Genomic DNA, 20,101 nt, shown 5'->3' with positions numbered 1-20,101 from the left:
CCTAGGTGTGATTGTGAGTGTGGTTGTTCGTCTCTGTGTGCCCTGCGATTGGCTGGCAACCAGTTCAGGGTGTACCCTGCCTACTGCCCGAAGCCAGCTGGGATAGGCTCCAGCATCCCTGCGAGCCATGTGAGGAAAAGCGGCCAAGAAAATGGATGGATGGATTATTATTATTATTAGTAGTAGTATTGTAGCAGTGGCAGTAATATTGTTATTTTACACTGGGCCATTGGTTAATCTAGCCAATCAAACATTTACATAATCAAGAGTCCTATAATATTTGTTGCCTTAATTGAGTCGTTTTTGGTATCTAAAATTGGCTTATTAAAATGCAATTTTCACGTTTCAATTATTATTTGATTTAACAAATCATTTATTGTTAATGATTTGTTCTAAATCATATATAAATAATATTAAATTGATTAATTTTACAGATACATTTAACGATTTTAAATTAAAACATTTTTTTTTATTTAACTATTGTAAATAAAATAAGATAAAATATAAATGTAACAATTTTTACTACCGGTAAGTCATTCGTTAATTAATTGTAAATAAAAATACATATACTGTTGACATGTTTCACCTGTATTAAATAATTGTTTGTTTTTTATTTTTTACTTTATCTACAAAACGCCAGCCCCATTACAGTAGTATAAAGTACGGTGTACATTTAAAAACATGAATTCAAAAGAGTGAATTATTTCATTAAGATGATCAATTTTCCATATTTTATTTTATTTTTTTTAACCTTATCAACAAATGACGTCCAAGTACACACCATATGCCCAGTAGGTTGCGCTACATTTCAGTTGTAACGCCAGCTGTGGTTCTTGACATAGAAGAATAAGAATGGCTTCACGCAGACGCAGGTGTATACGTCTTATCATTTCCGGTATCAGTCCGAAGAGGATCGACGTTGCCAATTTGAAACTAAATCCACATTTTCGTGGTGGTCAAGTTTGTTGAATATGGCGTAAAGTAGTAAAAATAATATAGATAGCATTACGACCCTTCATTGTCGTATTAGCGTTGGATCGCGAGTTCCCCCTCATTATTTTTCACGGGCAAGGCTAATGCTAATGATAGCAAGCGGCAAAGAGCTGCAAATACAGTAAAGACGCAGCCGAGCCGCACACACTTTTGAGTCCGTGTGTTACACTCGTAGCTATCGAGTCATGGCCACTCGGCGTCTGACAGATGCCTTCTTGTTAATGCGGAACAATGCGATCCAAAACCGGCAGATATTGGCTGAGCAAGTGAGTACAAACGACCCCCGTCTGAGTACACGTAGCAATGCTACGGTGAGTGGTCTGCATCGTTTTGACATTTTACTATTATGTGTGTGTTTGCATTATAGCCAGTCATACTTGTGCTAGCTAGACTAGATTAGAATGACTGTCTCGTAAATGTAATTAGGGCAGATTCTTGTCATTGTTATTTCGTTGCCACGGTAGTTCACTTCAGGGCTGACTTGTGTTAGTCGGATAATGATGGGGGCGATGCTTTCTGGCTAACATCAGATAATAAGTGAGAAAATAAATCTTAATGTAAGACTACAGACGACGACGTTCAAGAAATATTGATAGCTATCTTGAGGTCAATCGTGTGAGGACAAATTTGTACAATCTGTACGAAAAAAAAAGGCTTTGCTTTTACAAATTAATGCAGCTGCTTCCATTAGTGTAGTCCATGGAACAGTTTATAAAATGTATGAAGGTTTGAACATTGAGACTGTTTAGATAAGGGTAATGTGATCAAATGTAATAGGGATAGACCGATTATCTGCCGGGTAGATTATCGCCGTCTATTTTCATAATTTTGACGAATATCGGCATCAGCCGTTTTTAACAATCACATGACCGATAATACATCCATTTAAAAAAAAAAAAAAGGTGTTAACTTCAGGGAAGTAATTATTCAAATTTTCAGAGATGCTGCTGACCCTGGGAATTCTCTGCACCTTTTGTTTTTGTTTGAAATTAAAACTGAGATAAATACAAATTTAATACTTCAGATATTTTGAATACTTTATTTACTGTAGAAAACAATTGTTTAAGTTTTTATTTAACTTTTGAAAACATGCTACTATAGCCTGGGAGATCCTGAAACTTTTTGTTAGATTTTTAAAAGAAATAGGTCTATTGACTAAGACTTTTTTTTTATAAACTCCAATATTTTACGAACCCTAAAAATAATTCAATAAACATGTACTTTAAAAATCCCCCCCCCCCAAAATAAGAGCTGGAGTTTGTTTGTTTTTTCAAATTTTGATGCCAATATTTTCCCTTTTAGTGAAAATGATTATCGGCTCCAAATATCGGTTATCAGCGCCCTTGACTACTAATAATCGGTATCGTATCTATCGGCCCTGAGAAAACCATATCGGTCTACCTCTAAAATGTAAATACCTTGGTGAGAAAAGTGTGGTGAGGGGTTTTAGAGCCTTAAAACATTGATAATAAATGTAAATCATAAATCTAACTACTTTGCGGATTTTATTTATTGACGGGGTTTTTTGGAAGCTAACCCCAGCGGAAAATGAGGGAACACTGTATTATAAAGAGTTTAATTTGGACACACAGATTATAAGAATTTTCCGATTATTTTTATTACTAAACTTTATCTACCAGTTGGTGGGTGGGCTCATGTGCTAATGCTAATGCTATATATTTGGCCCACATGCAGGTTCCCCGCCCCTTTGTGTGGGGAAGCATTTAGCTGCTCATGTAAAGAATATTTCCAAAAAGGCCAACAGATCAATTCTGAGACAAGCGTGTTTATCGGGGCAACTGCAGTGAGGAGCATAAACACTTTGAACCGAGTGCTTTTTGCACTGAAAAAGCACTAGGCCACAGAAAGCCTCTTTATGATTCCTGATTGTCCTATACATGCAAACAAACAGCCCATCCCAACTTGATGTTTAATGTCTTGTGTTGTCTGTTTAATCTGCTCCTGTTTTTGTCTGTATGTGCAGTATTTGTTGGCTGCTCTAAATGTATCGCAGCTTAGCAACAGAGTAAACAAATATTTGTTTTCTGTCTCATTATCTGCTTTGTGCACATTCTGCCCTAATAAAATAGTAATTAGAGTGGATTTAATGTTAGGATGTTTGTGCTTTTTGGGGATTCATCTGAATTCAATGCAGTGGAACAAGTGTTTATAAATTAAACCAATTGGAAAATATAACTTGTTGCTACGTCTACAAACTCTATAGTTATAAAGTAATTATTGGTGGCCATTGCTGCAATTTCTGGGGCTCACTTCTGTCCTCCTTTCCTTTTCCTCCTTATCTGCTATTGGATGGAACCACACTGCCAATCTGCCAATCTAGGAACTTGATGAGGTACCATTATTTTTGATTCATGGTACAATTATCCCCGGCACTTGGAGTGATGCACTAAATGGATCCCTTATTGTAGAAACAAAAGTGTGTTGTTTTCCAGTTGGCTGACGATCGGATGGCGTTGGTGTCGGGAATCAGTCTGGATCCCGAAGCGGCCATCGGCGTCACCAGGAAGTTGCCCCCCAAATGGGTAGAGGGCATCGACGAGGTAACCCGGACCGGAAATTTCCTGAAGTCATCCTGATGATGTCTGACGGCGCTAACGAGTCACTTTGGACGCCTTTCAGATCCAGTATGAAATCTCACGGGTTCGCCAGAAGATGAAGGACCTGGCTTTGCTTCACGACAAGCACATGAATCGACCCACGCTGGATGACAGCAGTGAGGAAGAGCACGCCATCGAAATCACAACACAGGAGATCACGCAAGTACGCAGCTGGTTATACAGCTAATAATTGTAACATTTGAGTTAATTACTGTCAAAATCAATTACAGCATATTCCTGTAATTTTTTTATTTTATTTTTTATTGTATATAAATTACAGTTTCTTACTGTATTAAAATAATACACTAACTATTTTACAGTTAACTGTGACTTATATATAGTAAAAAAAAATGTTTACAAAATAATTAATTAAATTAGTTATTGTATTATTTTAATACAACAAGGAACTGTAATTTATATACAGTAAAAAATAAAAATAATAATTTACAGTACTAAGCTGTAATTGATTTTTTTTCCAGTAAAACTATAAATTACAGTTCCTTACTATACATTAAAGTTACTGTATTTTTAATACAGTACATTTTTACTGTTAGTTACAGTTCCTTACTGTAAATAGTTACTGTATTATTTTAATACATTAAAAACACTCCATCTCTTTATTTTATTATCTATTTTTCTTTTTTTATGTACTGTATTAAAAATATAGTAACTTTAATTTACATTAATGAACTGTAATTTATTGTTTTACTGTAAAAATCAATCACAGCACAGTACTGTAAATTTACTTGTTTTACTGTATATAAATTACAGTTCCTTACTGTATTAAAATAATACAATAACTGTAATTTAAATAATAATTGTAAAATCTCATTTAATTATTGTAAAAATAAATTACAGCTTATTACTGTGTTTTTTACATTTCTTACTATATATAAATTAACTAAATTAGTTATTGTATTATTTTAATTTAAATTAGTTGCTGTATTCTTTTAATACAGTAAGGAACTGTAATTTGTGTACAGTAAAAAAAAAAAACAGTAATATGCTGTCATTAATTTTTACAGTAATTAACTGAAATTTTATAATAACTAGCTGGCAACTTAAAAAAAATCACAGCATATTACTGTCAAAAAAAGTAAATATTTTGTAACTATCTAAAAATTCCAGTCCCTTTACTGTATTACAGTAACTGTAACCCTAACTAACCCGTGATGTAAAGATGACTTGACTGATAAAAAAAAAAAAAAGAAGCTGCCAGCTAATTATAAAATCTCAGTTAATTCCTGTAATTGTTTTCTTACAGTGTGTGTGTATATATATATATAGCCAGTTATTTGCTGTAAATTCTGCAGTCAATTATTTACAGTGTTCATTCAGTTTTACTTAATTGGCCCAAAAATGTTATATTTCTTGACTAAAAATAATGCATCTTTTTTTTCTGTAATGTATTTTTTGTGACATGTTGGTTTGGTGTGAGATTTTTCTCCATGTAAAATATGTCTCAGCTCAATTAAATTTGGGAAGCACGACTAACTCCTGGTGGTTTTCCGACTCTGTGTTGAGTGCAGATGTTCCACCGATGTCAGCGAGCCGTAACGGGCCTGCGGTCTCGTTGCGGCCACTGCACCGAGCAGGAGGAGAGACTACTGAGAAACGTGGTCTCGTCTCTGGCGCAGAGTCTTCAGGAACTGTCCCTCAATTTCAGGCACACGCAGTCCAGCTACTTAAAACGTACGCTTTATCATCTCAATATAAATCTCTCTGAGAGGTGTTAGTTTAAGCTTGTTGAAAATACACAAAATTGTCGTCGCAGGTATGAAGAATCGTGAGGAGCGATCAAAGCACTTTTTTGACTCGGGACCGTTAATGGAAGAGGACGAGGATTTAGCTTTGTATGACAAGGTGGGCGACTCTTTTAAATGTCATCAAGAATTTCAGGTGTCGGGTGCCGAAATGTTAGCTGAGGAATTATTTGTATAGGTGACCTGCACGCAGAAAAGAATAACACCAGAAATACCTCCAACATTCAGAAGAAAAGATTAATATAAACCACTTTTGTGCTGTTTGTATCGTTCCCTATTCATAATGAATAGCAACTCAGTTGCATACTTTCTTTGCACACTCCAAATGTTTCCCCATCCAACGGTTGCATTTCAGGGCTTCACAGACGACCAGTTGATGCTGGTGGAGCAGAACACAGTCCTGGTGGAAGAGCGAGAGCGCGAGATCAGACAAATCGTTCAGTCCATCTCGGATCTCAACGAGATTTTCCGAGACTTGGGCGGAATGGTGGTGGAGCAGGTAAATATCAACATCCCTGTGGATGGCGCACAAAACGTCGAGCATGGGTCACGTTTAATTTCTCTGACCTCAGCCGCAAAATTCGAGTTGTCAAATTGTCCGCCGTTGTTCCTCAAGGGCACCGTTCTCGATAGAATCGACTTCAATGTGGAGCAAGCGTGCGTTAAGACAGACGACGGCTTGAAACAGTTGCAAAAGGTAAAAGTCCGTTTCCGCTGAATATTTGTGACATCCAGCACCGCATATGCATCTGATCGTGTTTTCTTGTTTGCAGGCAGAGCAGTACCAGAAGAAAAACAGGAAGATGCTGGTCATTTTGATCCTCTCTGTCATAGTCGTCATTCTAATTATTATTCTTTTTTCAACCAAGTTCAAGTTTTAATCCTACATTCCTTTTGCTCTCTGCGTTGAGTGTTTGTTGTGGACCTCTGCTCAAAACCAAGTCGACGGCCTTTCACACCAAACGGGAATCATGACATTCCATGTCGGTTTTCTGGTGTGCGTAGGGCTTGAACCAAGATGTTTTTGTTTTGTTTTTTTAAATCAAAGAAACAATCAACAGTATGATTGTGACTCACATGTATTTGTCTAGGCTTATACTTGAACGTGTTGGCATATCTGTCCGTCTTTCTCAAGAAAAAAACACTTTACGGCATACGTAACTGGACAAGCATGTGTTGTGTACGTTGTTGCAGCAGAGTGCTCTCTGCTTGATTTCAATGTGAAAATGAGGTTCAAATATACAGCAAAGCAGTGTTTTACTGTTAAAGGCTATGAGAGCAGCAACAAGCATTACTGTACCAAATTATTTCTACACATTATTTTAAAATTGCCCATTTCTAATACAACTGTTTTTTCTTTTTTTTTTTGGGCCCGCCGCTTTTTTTTTTTTTTTTTTGCTGCAGTTTGCACATGAGGCCAGAGCAAGAAGAAGGTGTTATGGATGTAAAACTACTGTCATCTGTATGATGAAAAGAATTATTTATTTTTTAAAACGACAAATAATCAAGAGGAGCAGAAATACTTAATCTTAAATATCCATGTTGAGCACTCCAAGCAGAAAACTGTGATTCATACCAGACAACCAGCTATAGAAAGACCGCGTCACGTTTTATTCTGGTATTATTTTGTTTTTGCTCTGTTGATCTATAAAGACTGATATGATAAAGATCTTGTTTGATGAATCTGTAATCCACAGTCGGGGCAGCATGGCTCAGGGTGGCCGCTGCCACAAGTGTCCTTGAGCAACACACACCACCCCCTTGTTCTTAGTGTCTTCAATGTTGTGGATGAGACTAGCAGCCATCAGTGGCCCAAAACCGCGAAATAGGGGTACCAAGTTGTCATGCCTGAGTTTCCTGTTATCAGGAGCCACTTTTACAGACTGTTGTATAAAATGCAGCACATAGAAAAGGGGGATAAAGTCAAATCTCCCGTTTCATTCCCACCTTCGGTAATTTAAAAGCCGCATTCTGCAATGCCAGAATCCGAATTTCTCCCACCCGGTGTATTGTAAAGCACTTGTCAATGTCTAGTAAGTATTCTACATGTCAAGCAAGTATGCTTGTGCTGACATCCTCACGGTGGTGTGTGAATAGCACACTTGTCATGTGAAGGTAGAAGTTTATCAATGCAGCTCTTTTTTTTCTTTCTTTCTATTTTATAAATACACTTTAAACAATTTCTGTCATTGCTGTGAAGCTGTGTGAAAAATGTGCAATTGGTACTAGTGCAGATAATTTTTAAGAAAAAATAAACCTGCAACATGTTTAAGCTTGTTTTTTTGAGTGAACTATATTTATTTATTTCTTCTCATTATTTTTATCATCATCATCGTTATAATACCCCCGGAATTAATTTTATATTATACAAAGTAAAGAATCAACGGTGAAATTTGAGTACCTTTGCCAACTCTGGTTTGCGTAAACTATCTATATCGTTCCGATGTAAAGTACGTACAAATCCACGTTAAAGGAGGACCATCGCATATACTTATTTATATCAATGATATAAAGCGAATAATTGAATTCAGAAATTTAGCACTGGACTATGTTGTTGCCTGAGATAAATTGAATACGTGTACAATGCACACGTGGAGCTACGTGACCCGGAACATAAACATGATTACCTTGCCTTTCAAAATAAAATCAATCAGCCATTCAAAAACAATAACACATTGTCAATATTCATAATTAATCGTAAATATCGTGTTTAATACGCATACGTGTTGACTCGCATCTTACGAGAACCCGACTGGAATCAATCGTGTTTGACCTTCCGCTTTTCGTCAAAATGTGTCATCGTTGAGTTTAGCTAGCTAGCCAGCTAATGCTAGCTGACCCGGAAAATGTTTTGACTACACTTAAAAACTTTTTTTTACATTTTTTATCTTTACCCCCTTTTTTCCATCCATCAATCGAGCACGATGAGCTGTTGTGTGAATGACGACGACCCATTCCCCGCTGACGAGTGTTTGTTTGCTGACACATTTTCTCAGGACAGCGTTTATAATTTAATGGGCCAGGAGCTGAGGATCATCCAGTTATTCGGTGCAAACCTCGGCGTGGCTGCGCCTGTGTGGGAATCAGTGAGTACTACTTTTATCATCTCATGTCAATTTAACACATATGCAATTACTGACTGCGCACCTGTACATACATGTGTTCGTGTGTGCAAAGGCGCTGCAAATGTGCCGATATTTTGAGGAGCAACGTGTGGAGTGGCGTGGGAGACGCGTCATCGAGCTGGGTTCTGGGACTGGTGTCGTTGGCATCATGGCTGCGCGCCTCGGTATGTAACGTGACAACGGTGACACACACGCGCACACACATTGTGGCACATTTGATGTGACGTCACGTCAGGTGATAGAATGATTCTGTCAGCTTGTATTCAGGTGGTCCTCGTTTTACAAATTACGATGTTTCGACTTTACGAACGAAGAGAAACGTGGCACAAGCATATGCTCAGTTTCCTCCGTAGAAACAGACGAGAGATTGCATAAAAGAGTTTTTTATACAAAGTTTATAAATTTACATTTAACTGTTAAGAAGGTCACACTTCACACTGAACTGGTTGGTTGAACAGCCGAACACGATTTAACGCAATAATGACAAAATAATAATATAAATAATAATAATTCAGTCCATCTGGAACCTACACCAACATCTGTGCTGGAAAAACTGCGCCTCCTGGTGTTCTTATTGTGAAACAACATAAAGGTGGAACTTTTTTTTTTTTTAATTAACCACAAACATAGTGCAATTGAGAAGTAAGAAGTGTGTTGGCCTGGCCGCTTTAAGCTATATCATAATGCAAAAAGAAGAAATGGGTGCGAAATGAAGCCAAGAGTGTGGACATTTGAGAGGCTAATAGTATTCGACTTGTCTCTCAATATATATTGTATCATATCATTGAAGAGCATTACATTTTCAAATGGAATTATCCGATTTGGTTTGATTCAGTGGAATTACAATTTGTTTCTTTATGGTACAGCTGTAGCTTTTGTCTTGTGAAGATGTAATAATGACATGTAAAAGCGCCACAAAGATCAAACTGTTCAATAAAAAACAAAGAAACAACAATATCACACCAATTTCTAAGATCTTGAACTCGAGTAACATTTTATTTGTCACTGTCAAATAGCACTTTAAATTAATCGCTATATAAAATAAAGTAAAATGACTCACCTGTCAATGACACCTGAATTTGCAGACAAATCCTTTGGGTTTTTTTCCACCTAAGGATGAATTTGACTAATTAATTTTATGAAGAAAACTACATATTTTTACTCGCGTTTACTTCTAGGTGCAGAAGTGATCCTCACAGACCTTCCTGTGACTCTTCCACAACTGGAGGCCAATGTCTGCGCCAACATGCCATCCAGCGGTTGGCCTTCTGCCCCTCCCACCGTCCTCCCTCTGTCCTGGGGTGAGGACCACATGAAGTTCCCCTCAGACTGGGACCTGGTGCTGGGCGCAGACATTGTTTACCTCCCTGAGACGTATCCGCTGTTAGTGGACACGCTGGCTCACCTGTGCAAGAATAAGGCTGTGGTTTATCTCTCGTCCAAAATGCGCAAAGAGCACAAGACGCCCAGTTTTTTTGAAGAACATCTGCCAAGGAGATTTTATGTACAACTTGTGAACCGTGACGTCAATCTAAACATTAATATTTACAGAGCGTCTCTTAGAAAAGACTAGTAAGAGTGTGGACGTTTTGCTCTTACGCTTGTTTCCACAGCGAGATGAGTCATGATTGAACTATTTTGGCTAAGAAGGGAACGTCACTGCCACTTTTATTATCAATTTCAAAAAATTTTAGATGAACATTTCTATAGTTTCGGCACGGTGCCTCGAGTTGCATTGAGTTGTTGAGCAACTTAAGTCGCAAGTTGTGGTGACAGTGGACAAGATAGTCCAACCCAAGACACACTTAGGACCGCCCCCTCATTTGAATAATATTTCGTCCTGGCAGTATGGACCAAAACTGCCCAAATAAAAAATAAATGACTAAAAGTGAAAATAAAAACTGATATAAAAAATATAATTACAAATTTATATATATATATATATATATATATATATATATTCATTTACTTTTTCAATTGTATTTTTTATTTAATTTTTGAATTATATTTTTTATATGCGTTTTTATTTTTCACTTTCAGTCATTTATTTATTTTGAAATGTATCTCTCTTCAGGCCTTCCTGTGTGGATTTTACATGCTAAACCGGCATCCTCCCACAGTAGGATGATTTTAGACGTAATTGTCCATAGGTGCGAAACGTGAATGGTTGTTGGCCTATAGGTCAGCAAGGTCAAATGGATGGGTGGATTTTAGTATTATTTTACAAAGAAAGCACATTCCACATTTAACTTTGAGCCAGTTAATGTTTACTTAATCTTCATGATGGAGGTAATGATTGTAGTTGTATAACTACTCTTGATTGGTCAGATGTCATAATTTGATATTCAAACTAGAGATGGGCATTTGATTACATTTCCTTGATCAACTGCAGAGAACTCCAATTAAGCTAATTATTATTGTTGAAATATTGTTCTATAGAACAAAAAAAAACAGTTGAACAGAATTTTGCTTAAAAACAAGTTTTGTCCCATTTTGCTTCAGGGTACGATGAATCGACAATCTTATCAGTTACGCAATCTGCGGACTTCTTAATTCAACTAACCTTTTAATATGCCGTAGATGTTGCAATATTTTTTCATGACAAATATTTTTTTAAATATTTTCAGGTTTCAGATGTTAAAAAGCTAATTAAAATCTTTCACACATACAATTTGCTTGTAAAATTATTGAAATGACTATTAAATAAAAAATAACATGCATTGATTTTGAAGTTTGTACTTGAATGTTCTTTGTACTGCAAATATATCTCGTGGCAATGTTCTTAGCCAGGAAGTGTCAGATGCTCAGGCGTGCATGATTTAGCAGCCACAAGTTGACTTGCCACAACACTTGCCTCTTTTCACGCACTGAACGAAGCAAAAACCACAGGATCTCTCTTAGACGTGCCGGTTGATCATCTGGCCCACAATAACGTGAAAACTCAAAATTTGAGTTTGAAATACAGATGCTCAAACTCTGACAGTTGCAATTCCTAACTTGACTTTTTAAGAAGTTTTGAAACTCAAACTTATCTACTCTACAAGTTGTACGTCAAGGTTCTGTGTTTTTTTTTCTTTTCAAATCGACATTTGACACCCATTTACAATGATCACCTCATCCCCACCAACTATTCCGTCAACATCAACAGATTGCTCGTCCCCCGGCCCGCTGTCTGCTCCTGATGCCTCATCCGCTCTCTCCCTCACTCTGCTGATGCACTGACTTTCCGTTCAACAAAGGAAAGCCTGTTTGTCACGCTGCGGAGTTCCGAAGAAAAGGGAGGCGAGGCATCCGCTGGCCTTCTCGCCGTGTGCTACAATCGAGTCCACAAAGCAATTGATCCCACCGTTTCCACGCAGCTTCTATCACGCTGACCAGGGCGTTACGTCATCAACTAAATGATTATATAAACTTTGTATAAACGTAGGGAAAAAATTAACACTAAAAAACTGAACCTGTTGGTTTGACAAAAGTTTGAGCCTGTTTTTGTGGTCTCAGTTGAGCTGTTTGAAAATACCTGATGGCATAAAATGAGGGCGGTGACTGGAGTGTGTGTGTGTGTTGAGTGGGAGGGAGATTGACCACCACCCCCTTTTTAAAAGAAGATATTCTATTTGGACCTCTCATGCCATACTTGACAAGCAGAGAGGAAATTATAATCACTGTCTGAAGGTATGTCATAATATTTTAATTTCTTTTAAATAACGGAACCTAAAATGTAATAACTGATTTAATGCAAAGATTTTTTTTCCTTTATATTTTAGATTAAGTAATCTGAGCACATGATGGATTTATGGCATAAGAATAAACAGCTGCTGCCCCAGTACACCAGATATGATACAGTTCCTGGGAGAACTTATTCACTTAAGTAAGTATTTACATACACTAAGTAAAATTGCCTGGTGTTGTTTAATTTGTTTGCGTTGTTGCATTTTGGGAAATAGTAAAATAATATGTGCAGACTGCCCTGAGAAGCAGATGATATTTGCTTGCATGCTTTATTAATGTAATTGATAGTTTTTAACTGTTAGTTATTTTATTTGATCAATGTAGGCCAATAATTTTTCCGAGGATCCTAAAGCAAAAAAAAAAAAAGGGTTTTATATTAAAACTTATTTTCTAATTATAAATAATGTCAGTAGAATTAATCATCAAACTATGGCCAGATCATCATTATTAATTAATGTTTAAAGTAACCTTTTTATTAAATTTTTTTTTTAAATGCTGATAAAAAAAAATACAAATATGCTTTTTAACATGTTTAACTGTCATACAAGTGCAAAAAAAATAATAACGTGTAGTAAAACTTAAAAACTAAATATTTTGCGCCTCGAATGTTGACTGAAAAAAAAAAGTGATGTGATGGTGTGACAATGTCATAAAAACATTTTTGATCAGGCAGTGAGAAAACATCACGGAAGATAACACGTGATCCATTTTTTTTTATCTCTTTATATCCACATAGCCATTATGACAGACACCAGGCAACACATTACCCTCCAGATAACCACGAAGAGCAGCGGACTCATGTCAGAGAGTCCAGCTACTGGACGTTACCTCGATCAAGAACAGGAGGAACGCTACTGGATCATACCAAGTGGACTGAGCCACAGGGGTGCGCCTCTACTCCTCGACACCGATTTTTGTGGGGTCAACATTCTCAGCAGGTCAACGTGGGAGATTATGAGTCTAATGCTGCCAGAGAATTGACAACAGCCGGACAGGCGGTGGGAGCATACGAGAGAGACAAAATAAGAGAGGGATGGCAAAGGAGGTGGGAGGAGCCTTCCGATCCTGTTCGTTACAGGGAGTCGTTCAAGAGGGACATCAGTAACTACAGAGAGCTGGAAGCCTGGGCTGCTCGTTACAGCCACTCCCTTCCGAGGAGGAGGAGGATAGAGGCAGAGCTGAGGGGGGCCTCCCACGGGTTGCTGGAAAACAGACCAACCGGGATCGAGTCTTGCGTGGCAGCGATTCAGCAAGTTGGACAAGGTGCAAACATGAGAGATGATCCGGGACACTGGGACAGTCCACCGCAAGCCCCGGACACGAGCCAAGCGAGAATGTTTAGTCAGCCCCCTGGTTATGTTGCACCTCCTCCCTATAACGGCCCACATCGGGGTTCACCAGTGATGCCTCACAGTTGGGAGCAAGGGGAGAAGACACAAGGGAAACCAGACATAAAGCAAAAAACATGCCCAGGGTTTGAAGGACACGCCTACCAAATGAATCCGGTCCACAAGGTTTTGACGTGTCCCCAAATATCACAGAAAGTTAAGACCCAGGAATCCTCCTCAAAAGTGATCGAAGGACGGAAATTCAGATTCCGCAAGGAGACCGGTGGGATGACCATCTTCTGTTTAGTGTCTCGGATAGCAAACCCAACAGAACCCTTGACACCTTGTGACCAAGCGAACACTTTGAGCGCAGAACTTGGAAAATGCTCACCCATCAGTCGCGAAACTATCCAAACATCCAAGGTGGCGGATGAAGTAGACCACAAGGCAGTCGCACAGATGTCTGCCCTGACCTTTGGCGACCTCAAACCGAGAAAGATGACACCAAGTTGCATACAAACTGGACTGCCAGACGAAGAACTACCAAAGGCAGGCCCATTCAAAGAAAACATAAATTACGCCACTCAGTCAGTACCACCTGCGTCAGCCAAATATCCTTTGTGGAGGGAGCCGAGTTTCACAAGACGGACCCTTACGCAGAGTCCACTTGGCATGGAAGTGAGAAGACTCGACATCAAGGACGGTCCTGAAACCGAGGAGGGGAAAGATGTCCTAGTGATCGACACAACGTGCGTTGTTGTCAAAATGGAACTCATTAAGTCTCCTAAGAAGGAACACGTTCACCTCTTGGGATCCGCTATGAACACAGAACAGAGTCCGGAACATAGTCCCGCCTCCTCTGGCCAATCTTGCAGTCTTCTTAGCCGAGAGCTGCATTCTGATCAAAACAATGAATTAAACCTCTCGCCAATGAACAAAAGGTCTAAGAACAGCCTCAACCCAGACCAAGCGGAGACGACGACTCTTGAGAGTGAGTGTGAAAACGCGGCAAGAGAATCTTTGGAGAAGCGAGCTGAACGAATCCTTGGCATCCAGCTTCACGCAAACTCACTTCCTGATGTGTCCATGAAAGATGCAGACAAGGGACTAGATTCACCTGGAGTGAACGAAAGTGAAATGAAAGGGAAGCAGTCACAGAGCCAGCAAGACCAAAGGAGAAAAAGGTGGTCTGGCGATGAGGATTTAGGTCCTAATGTTGATCGTGGGAACTTTTCTGGATCCCAACAGCAGGTGTCCGACGTGTTTAAGGAAAATGAGACTAACAGCCAATCTGAAATAAACAATGTAGATCAGTTTGATATGATGCAAGTTCCTCCAGGCGGGTCCACTAAAGAAGTGGCCAACCCTGAGCAGAGTCAAAATAACAATGTCGTCACTCCACTTCCTGTCCTTTCTAATCCTCTCTTAGTTGGAGCCTCAAAAGATGTCCAAGAGTCCAATCCTAATCTTGTGCAGTCACCTTTAGCTGTTCAGTCGATCTCGTGCTTCTCAGAGTCAGAGATTGACGAAGCTCCCGATGCTGAGTCAGGAACTCTTAATCCGATAGCAGATCGGACACTTCAACCAGGAACCATATCATTGTCTGTCCCTTCCACTCCGCCTTCTGATGTAGTAACTTCCCCGGCAATGTCGGAAATTGAGGTTTGTGAGGAAGATCAAGCTGAAAAAGGACAGGAATCTCCCATTGATGGGACGGATAAATTGGTGGCACAGCAGCAATTGGAATGTTGGCCAGGCAATGAAAAGGCCATTGATATTAATATGGACCTTCTAGACCCGAATCCCACTCAGCAGAAACTTCTTAGCATTCAGACTGAAGAAGAGAACAAGATCGATGGTTCTGATGAGCGTTCAGAAAAAGTGACTCCAAGACAAAGTGAAGAGAAGATGGTCAGCTCTTTGGACCGAGAAGTAGAAGATGTCAACGCGGAAACGCCTGAGGACAACAAGGATTTGTTGGAGTGTCAGAGTGACATTTTACCATCTATGAAATCATCTCCTTCCTTACCTGCTGACACAAACCATGAGGCTCCACCCCAAACGTACACTCTACCAAGAGAAGAGTTTGCCACTAATTCAGGAACTGAATCAGCCTGCCCTTCCGCTCAAAACCACGATTCTCCAGTTGGACTTCCTGAAACTCTCTCTGACCATCTTCTGCTGGGCTGCACTCCTTACCCAGAAAAGTCCTTGCTGTTTTCACCTCCTACTCCGCCTCCTCCTGAGGAAAATACAAGTGTCCCCCAAGGATCAGAACTCGACTATCCTAACTCCCTGTGGGACGCCGTGAATCGCATCAGGAAACATACAGCTCCTGATTCTGACAACGAAGAAGAGGAGGTCTTTGAGTTTTGGGATCCTGAGAGTGGAAGAGTCGATTTAGAGCAGGGGGTCTTTGAGGAACTCGGGGTGTTAGAAGGCACCGAGATTGCACAAATAATGCCACAGCCCTTGCATGAGGAGGACACGCAGTCTTGTAGTAGCACCAGCAGCCATGACTCTGGGGACACGGTTATTATAGCAGATGAGGACGATGTGGAAGAAACAGACGAGAAGGGTGAGAGGTGCTGCCTGGTTGAACCTCCACATAACACTGCATGTGAGGAAGACGGAGATGAGAGAAAATATGACCAGAGTGAGAAGAACCAAACTGTGGATGACGGTTTGACAACTAAAGACGAGGACAAGTAGTGCAATTACAGTATGGTGAAAATGTTTCTCATCCTAATGAGAAACGTCCTCGTTGTAATGAGAAAGTTTTTCTTGTTCTGAGAAACGTTCTCATTATAACGAGAAGTTTTCTTGTTAGGATGAGAAACATCTTTACCTGCAAGTGGTAGCTTATTTAGCAAACTACAAGACTTCAGAAGTTTTAACTCATTCCCTGCCATTGACGGCTATAGACGTCAAAAATTTATTTGAACTATTTCTATTAGTTTAAAAATGTTTTCCCCACTTTTGTTAAGAGTAAGAAAACCTCGGAATTTTTTTTGGAGTACATTTAGAACAGATGTAAAATTTGTGATTAATCGTGAGTTAACTATTGAAGTCATGCAATTAATTACAATTAAGAATTTGAATCGCCTGATGCGATTTAAAAAAAGAAAGAAAAGATTATTAAAAATTAGGAGCGTCAGGCGATTACAATTTTTTATCGTAGTTAAATCGCATGACTTCACTAGTCAACTATCTGTTCTAAATGTACACCAAAAAAATCTAGGTTTTCATACTCTTGTTAACAAAAGTGGAAAAAAAATCTTAAACTAATAGAAATAGTTCAAATGAATTTTTGACGTCTATAGTCGTCAGTGGCAGTGAATGAATTAAATGTTTCTCAGATATAACATAATGGTGACAACTTGCAAGTAAAGCATCAATGTCCTTATAATAAAGTCACAGGTGAAAATATAAACAAACTTGCTCATGCACTGTCATTTTCACTCATAAATGCAAACTGAAATGTCGTTGTAGGTTCTTCCATAAACGCGTGCAATAGATTACTTTCTCATCAAGAAAGATGGCAAAGCAGATGCAGAAATCTGACAAAGTTTATATAAAAATTTGGTTGTTCATACAGTTGAAAATAGTAGAAAAATGACAGCAAAATATTTGGGGAGTGTATTCAACAGTTACGTTTTTTTTCCGGGTAGGTACAAGCTGCAGACATACATAACTTAGTTGCTTAATTTACCAGAGGAAGAAAAGTCCCATAATCACAGAAAACCTAGGAGGGAATTTATCTACATCTCAAAGGATTATATTTTATCTTTCATTTTTACATAAGTATCCTAAAGCAGGCAGTTTACCGTATGAAAAATCCTGCAACTAAGAGTTTGAACAGCGTTTCACAGTAAAAAATAGTCTGATAATCTAATTAAAGAGAGATACTGTTGATTGTGAGGTAGAGATATAAAGGATGAAGAATTCATTTTGAAAAATGTCAACACAAACCCCTTATTCTCCATGAGTGATGCAACTTCTTCTGAGTATTTGAAATCTTGTGGAATTTTATACCGACTACATCTTTCACCTCCGTCGCCACCGCCATGGCGTGAACCGGCCATTATCCGCAGAGGAGAGACGGCAGCCATGGCGTGAGGATGTCAAAGTTCATCATGTGGGATTTTCAGAGCGTGGTCACAAAGGTCTGGTAGGGCATACAATTAGAATGCAGTGAGAAAATAAAATGTCAAACATAACACAATGGAAACTTTAATAAAGTGGAGCACATTTTGCTCCCATCAATTGGTTAGGATTTCTAAAACAATTTTCACGCAAGAAAAATTGGAAATAGAAACAATGTTACTCATCATGTATATGCAATGTAAATACAAAATATTTTACATTTAATGTCACCAATGTACAACATGAAACATTAATGCCATCTAGTGGCAGAAAAATTATCTCAACACAAATCAATACTTCACACTCCAGTTTACAGTACAGTACATCTTTTTAAACTTCAACTAATTTTACACATTACTATGAAATTACTGTAGCAATGAACTAAAAGTTATTTGTATTAGGTTAACATACTTTTCAACTTTTATGTCAATAAGAATATGAAAAATGAAAAAAAATATTTTACTGTACATTTAGAATGGATATAAAATGTGTGACGTAGCTTTTGTTGCGTTTGAAAAGCTATATTTGTACATGTACCTGTCCGCTTGCTGCAAAGTTTATCTTTGACGTTTTCAGTCTCATGAGAGAAGAATTCAATGAGTTCATCTTCGTGCTGCTCAGCAATGGCTTCACACTGCCACAAAACGACAAGACACATTGTTTTCCCGCAGCACAATTCACAGTATAGTCATTTTAATGATGAACTTTGCTGAAACTTGATGGAACTAAAATGTAAAAACTAATACCACAACAACAAAAATCTTCCGAGAATCATACCGCAAATTTTAAACTGCCGGTGACTCTCGAGTCCAGCGTTGCCTCTGAGAGGTCCATGGCTTCACCATTGCGAGATTTGACCCTAATGTAGGACTTCCTGTTGGTGGTGGCGTCTGCGTGTTCGCCATAGTCCTCCATCCTCTCACACACGCTCTCCAGCAGATCCAGGAGGTTCCCTTCCGAGCGCGCCAGAGGAACCTGATGACAGATGTGGATCACAACCATTGCATTTACAATGATCGTTTACAATCATCTAGAAGTTAGGCATTTTCTTTTTCATATAATTTAACATTTCTTTCATGTCTCCCCTCAAAATAAAATGTTTTCAAGATTTACACCGAGCCCGAGAAAAAAGGCTTTGAGAATAAACAAAAGCTAACAAATGTGGTTACGTCGTATTACCAAATTGAATATCAAAGGTTTAAAGGGATTATTAATTAATTAATTTGATAATGTTATTATTTCTTATGTACAATTAATACCTTCAAAAACGTATTTTTCCACTTGATGTCAACTGAAGATGACATCACCTGTGCTGAGGGAATAGGCAACGGCCATGATGATGGCTCACCTGTTTTCTGGGTTTGGTCAGCAATTGAGCCATGATTGGTAGTTTCCTGTTTCCTAAGCACAGGTTATGTCATCTTCATTCAACAGCACGTGGGGAAAAAAAGTTTTTAAAATGTACTAATTGTTAATGAAAAATAATGACATCACATTATATTATAGACAAAATATTATCTTCTTATGTGTCTCAATGTGTCAAGTATCCCTTGAAAAGTCATGAATGATGCAATTTATAGAAAAAGAAAGAAAAAAGATGAGATGACTATAACACACGTTTGCCCACCCATCAACGTACTAACCTCCCTGATGGACTGCGTGCCGTCTGGGTTGATTCGAAACGAGCCTGTCTGGATCATTTTCTTGGGGTCAACTTGGGAGATGGCATATTCCATCTCGTCCACCAGAGCCCTGCAAGCTGAGGTGGGTACATGCATTTACTCTCCATTTGCACATATCAATGGCCCATTCATAAAAGATGTCAGGCGCAGGCAGGCACCAACCTCCACATCGGATGTCTTGTCCTTGTCTGGCTGCCTGGCAGGAGCTCAGCAGGAGGAAGAAGAGCACACAGGTTGAAAGCAGGAGAGCCACTTGCCTCTGCCTCATGTTGCGTCTCTTTAATACAATAATGACGACACGACAGGGGGCTGACGTTACATCAAGCAGAAACGCTCACGATTCTGAAGAAATTAGCCGGCTTCCTTTTAGCAAACGCTAGCATATCTGTGAGAAAACCTGCCCCAAATTATGCGAACGCTACTGACGTATACATTTAAAGTGTGGTGGAAACACAGTTAGGATGGAACTCACTAGATGCTGGCGGTGATTTGGGAGAGTTGGACGCTCATCTTGTTCGACGAAATTTGGTGACGTAGCAAATGTACAGCAACACGTCAATATGGGAGACAGCGACCCATGTGGCCGGGGTGACGCATGCGCAAAATACAAAATAGTCCACACGTTCCCAAGTATGCTGAAAAGCGGTCTGGCAATGTTACTGTAGTTGAGTAAATTTTTCACATACTTGTATTGTGTTATTCCCATCAACTTTTTTT

The 20,101-nt window shown here is 38.8% G+C and overlaps 4 protein-coding genes across 8 annotated transcripts; 3 read left to right on the top strand and 1 right to left on the bottom strand.

Annotated features, from left to right (window-relative positions):
- The first annotated feature begins 853 nt into the window (after positions 1 to 853).
- stx16 (syntaxin 16) lies at positions 854 to 7,651 on the top strand. 4 transcript variants are annotated; one of them, XM_077574242.1, is made up of 9 exons: positions 854 to 1,304; positions 3,335 to 3,346; positions 3,447 to 3,554; positions 3,634 to 3,774; positions 5,141 to 5,303; positions 5,386 to 5,474; positions 5,730 to 5,873; positions 5,991 to 6,071; positions 6,148 to 7,651. In XM_077574242.1, exons 1-9 carry the CDS (start codon positions 1,179 to 1,181, stop codon positions 6,253 to 6,255), a joined length of 972 nt encoding a protein of 323 aa, XP_077430368.1. In that variant the 5' UTR covers positions 854 to 1,178; the 3' UTR covers positions 6,256 to 7,651. The 4 variants fall into 4 exon arrangements, with proteins under 4 accessions (XP_077430368.1, XP_077430370.1, XP_077430371.1 ...); XM_077574244.1 differs by having other exon boundaries at positions 855 to 1,259; XM_077574245.1 differs by lacking the exon at positions 3,335 to 3,346 and having other exon boundaries at positions 855 to 1,259.
- A 630-nt stretch (positions 7,652 to 8,281) lies between these two features.
- LOC144057152 (EEF1A lysine methyltransferase 3-like) lies at positions 8,282 to 11,230 on the top strand. The gene is made up of 3 exons (XM_077574455.1): positions 8,282 to 8,460; positions 8,552 to 8,663; positions 9,678 to 11,230. Exons 1-3 carry the CDS (start codon positions 8,299 to 8,301, stop codon positions 10,070 to 10,072), a joined length of 669 nt encoding a protein of 222 aa, XP_077430581.1. The 5' UTR covers positions 8,282 to 8,298; the 3' UTR covers positions 10,073 to 11,230.
- An 840-nt stretch (positions 11,231 to 12,070) lies between these two features.
- Positions 12,071 to 16,763, top strand: LOC144057151 (uncharacterized). Its single transcript, XM_077574454.1, has 3 exons — positions 12,071 to 12,171; positions 12,264 to 12,367; positions 12,965 to 16,763. Exons 2-3 carry the CDS (start codon positions 12,282 to 12,284, stop codon positions 16,266 to 16,268), a joined length of 3,390 nt encoding a protein of 1,129 aa, XP_077430580.1. The 5' UTR covers positions 12,071 to 12,171; positions 12,264 to 12,281; the 3' UTR covers positions 16,269 to 16,763.
- A 344-nt stretch (positions 16,764 to 17,107) lies between these two features.
- Positions 17,108 to 19,989, bottom strand: cnpy2 (canopy FGF signaling regulator 2). Of its 2 annotated transcripts, XM_077573498.1 has the most exons (6): positions 19,857 to 19,989; positions 19,547 to 19,661; positions 19,346 to 19,461; positions 18,480 to 18,677; positions 18,240 to 18,336; positions 17,108 to 17,724 (listed from the first exon to the last, which is right to left on the bottom strand). In XM_077573498.1, the coding sequence occupies exons 2-6, from the start codon at positions 19,650 to 19,652 to the stop codon at positions 17,681 to 17,683; spliced, it is 561 nt and encodes a 186-aa protein (XP_077429624.1). In that variant the 5' UTR covers positions 19,653 to 19,661; positions 19,857 to 19,989; the 3' UTR covers positions 17,108 to 17,680. The 2 variants fall into 2 exon arrangements, with proteins under 2 accessions (XP_077429624.1, XP_077429626.1); XM_077573500.1 differs by lacking the exon at positions 19,857 to 19,989 and having other exon boundaries at positions 19,547 to 19,850.
- Between the last annotated feature and the right edge of the window lie 112 nt (positions 19,990 to 20,101).

This window comes from Vanacampus margaritifer, chromosome 8 (genome assembly GCF_051991255.1).
Source record: "Vanacampus margaritifer isolate UIUO_Vmar chromosome 8, RoL_Vmar_1.0, whole genome shotgun sequence".
Taxonomy (NCBI): Eukaryota; Metazoa; Chordata; class Actinopteri; order Syngnathiformes; family Syngnathidae; genus Vanacampus; species Vanacampus margaritifer.
Note: the sequence above shows the minus strand (reverse complement) of the source record. Positions and strands in the feature narration are given on the sequence as shown.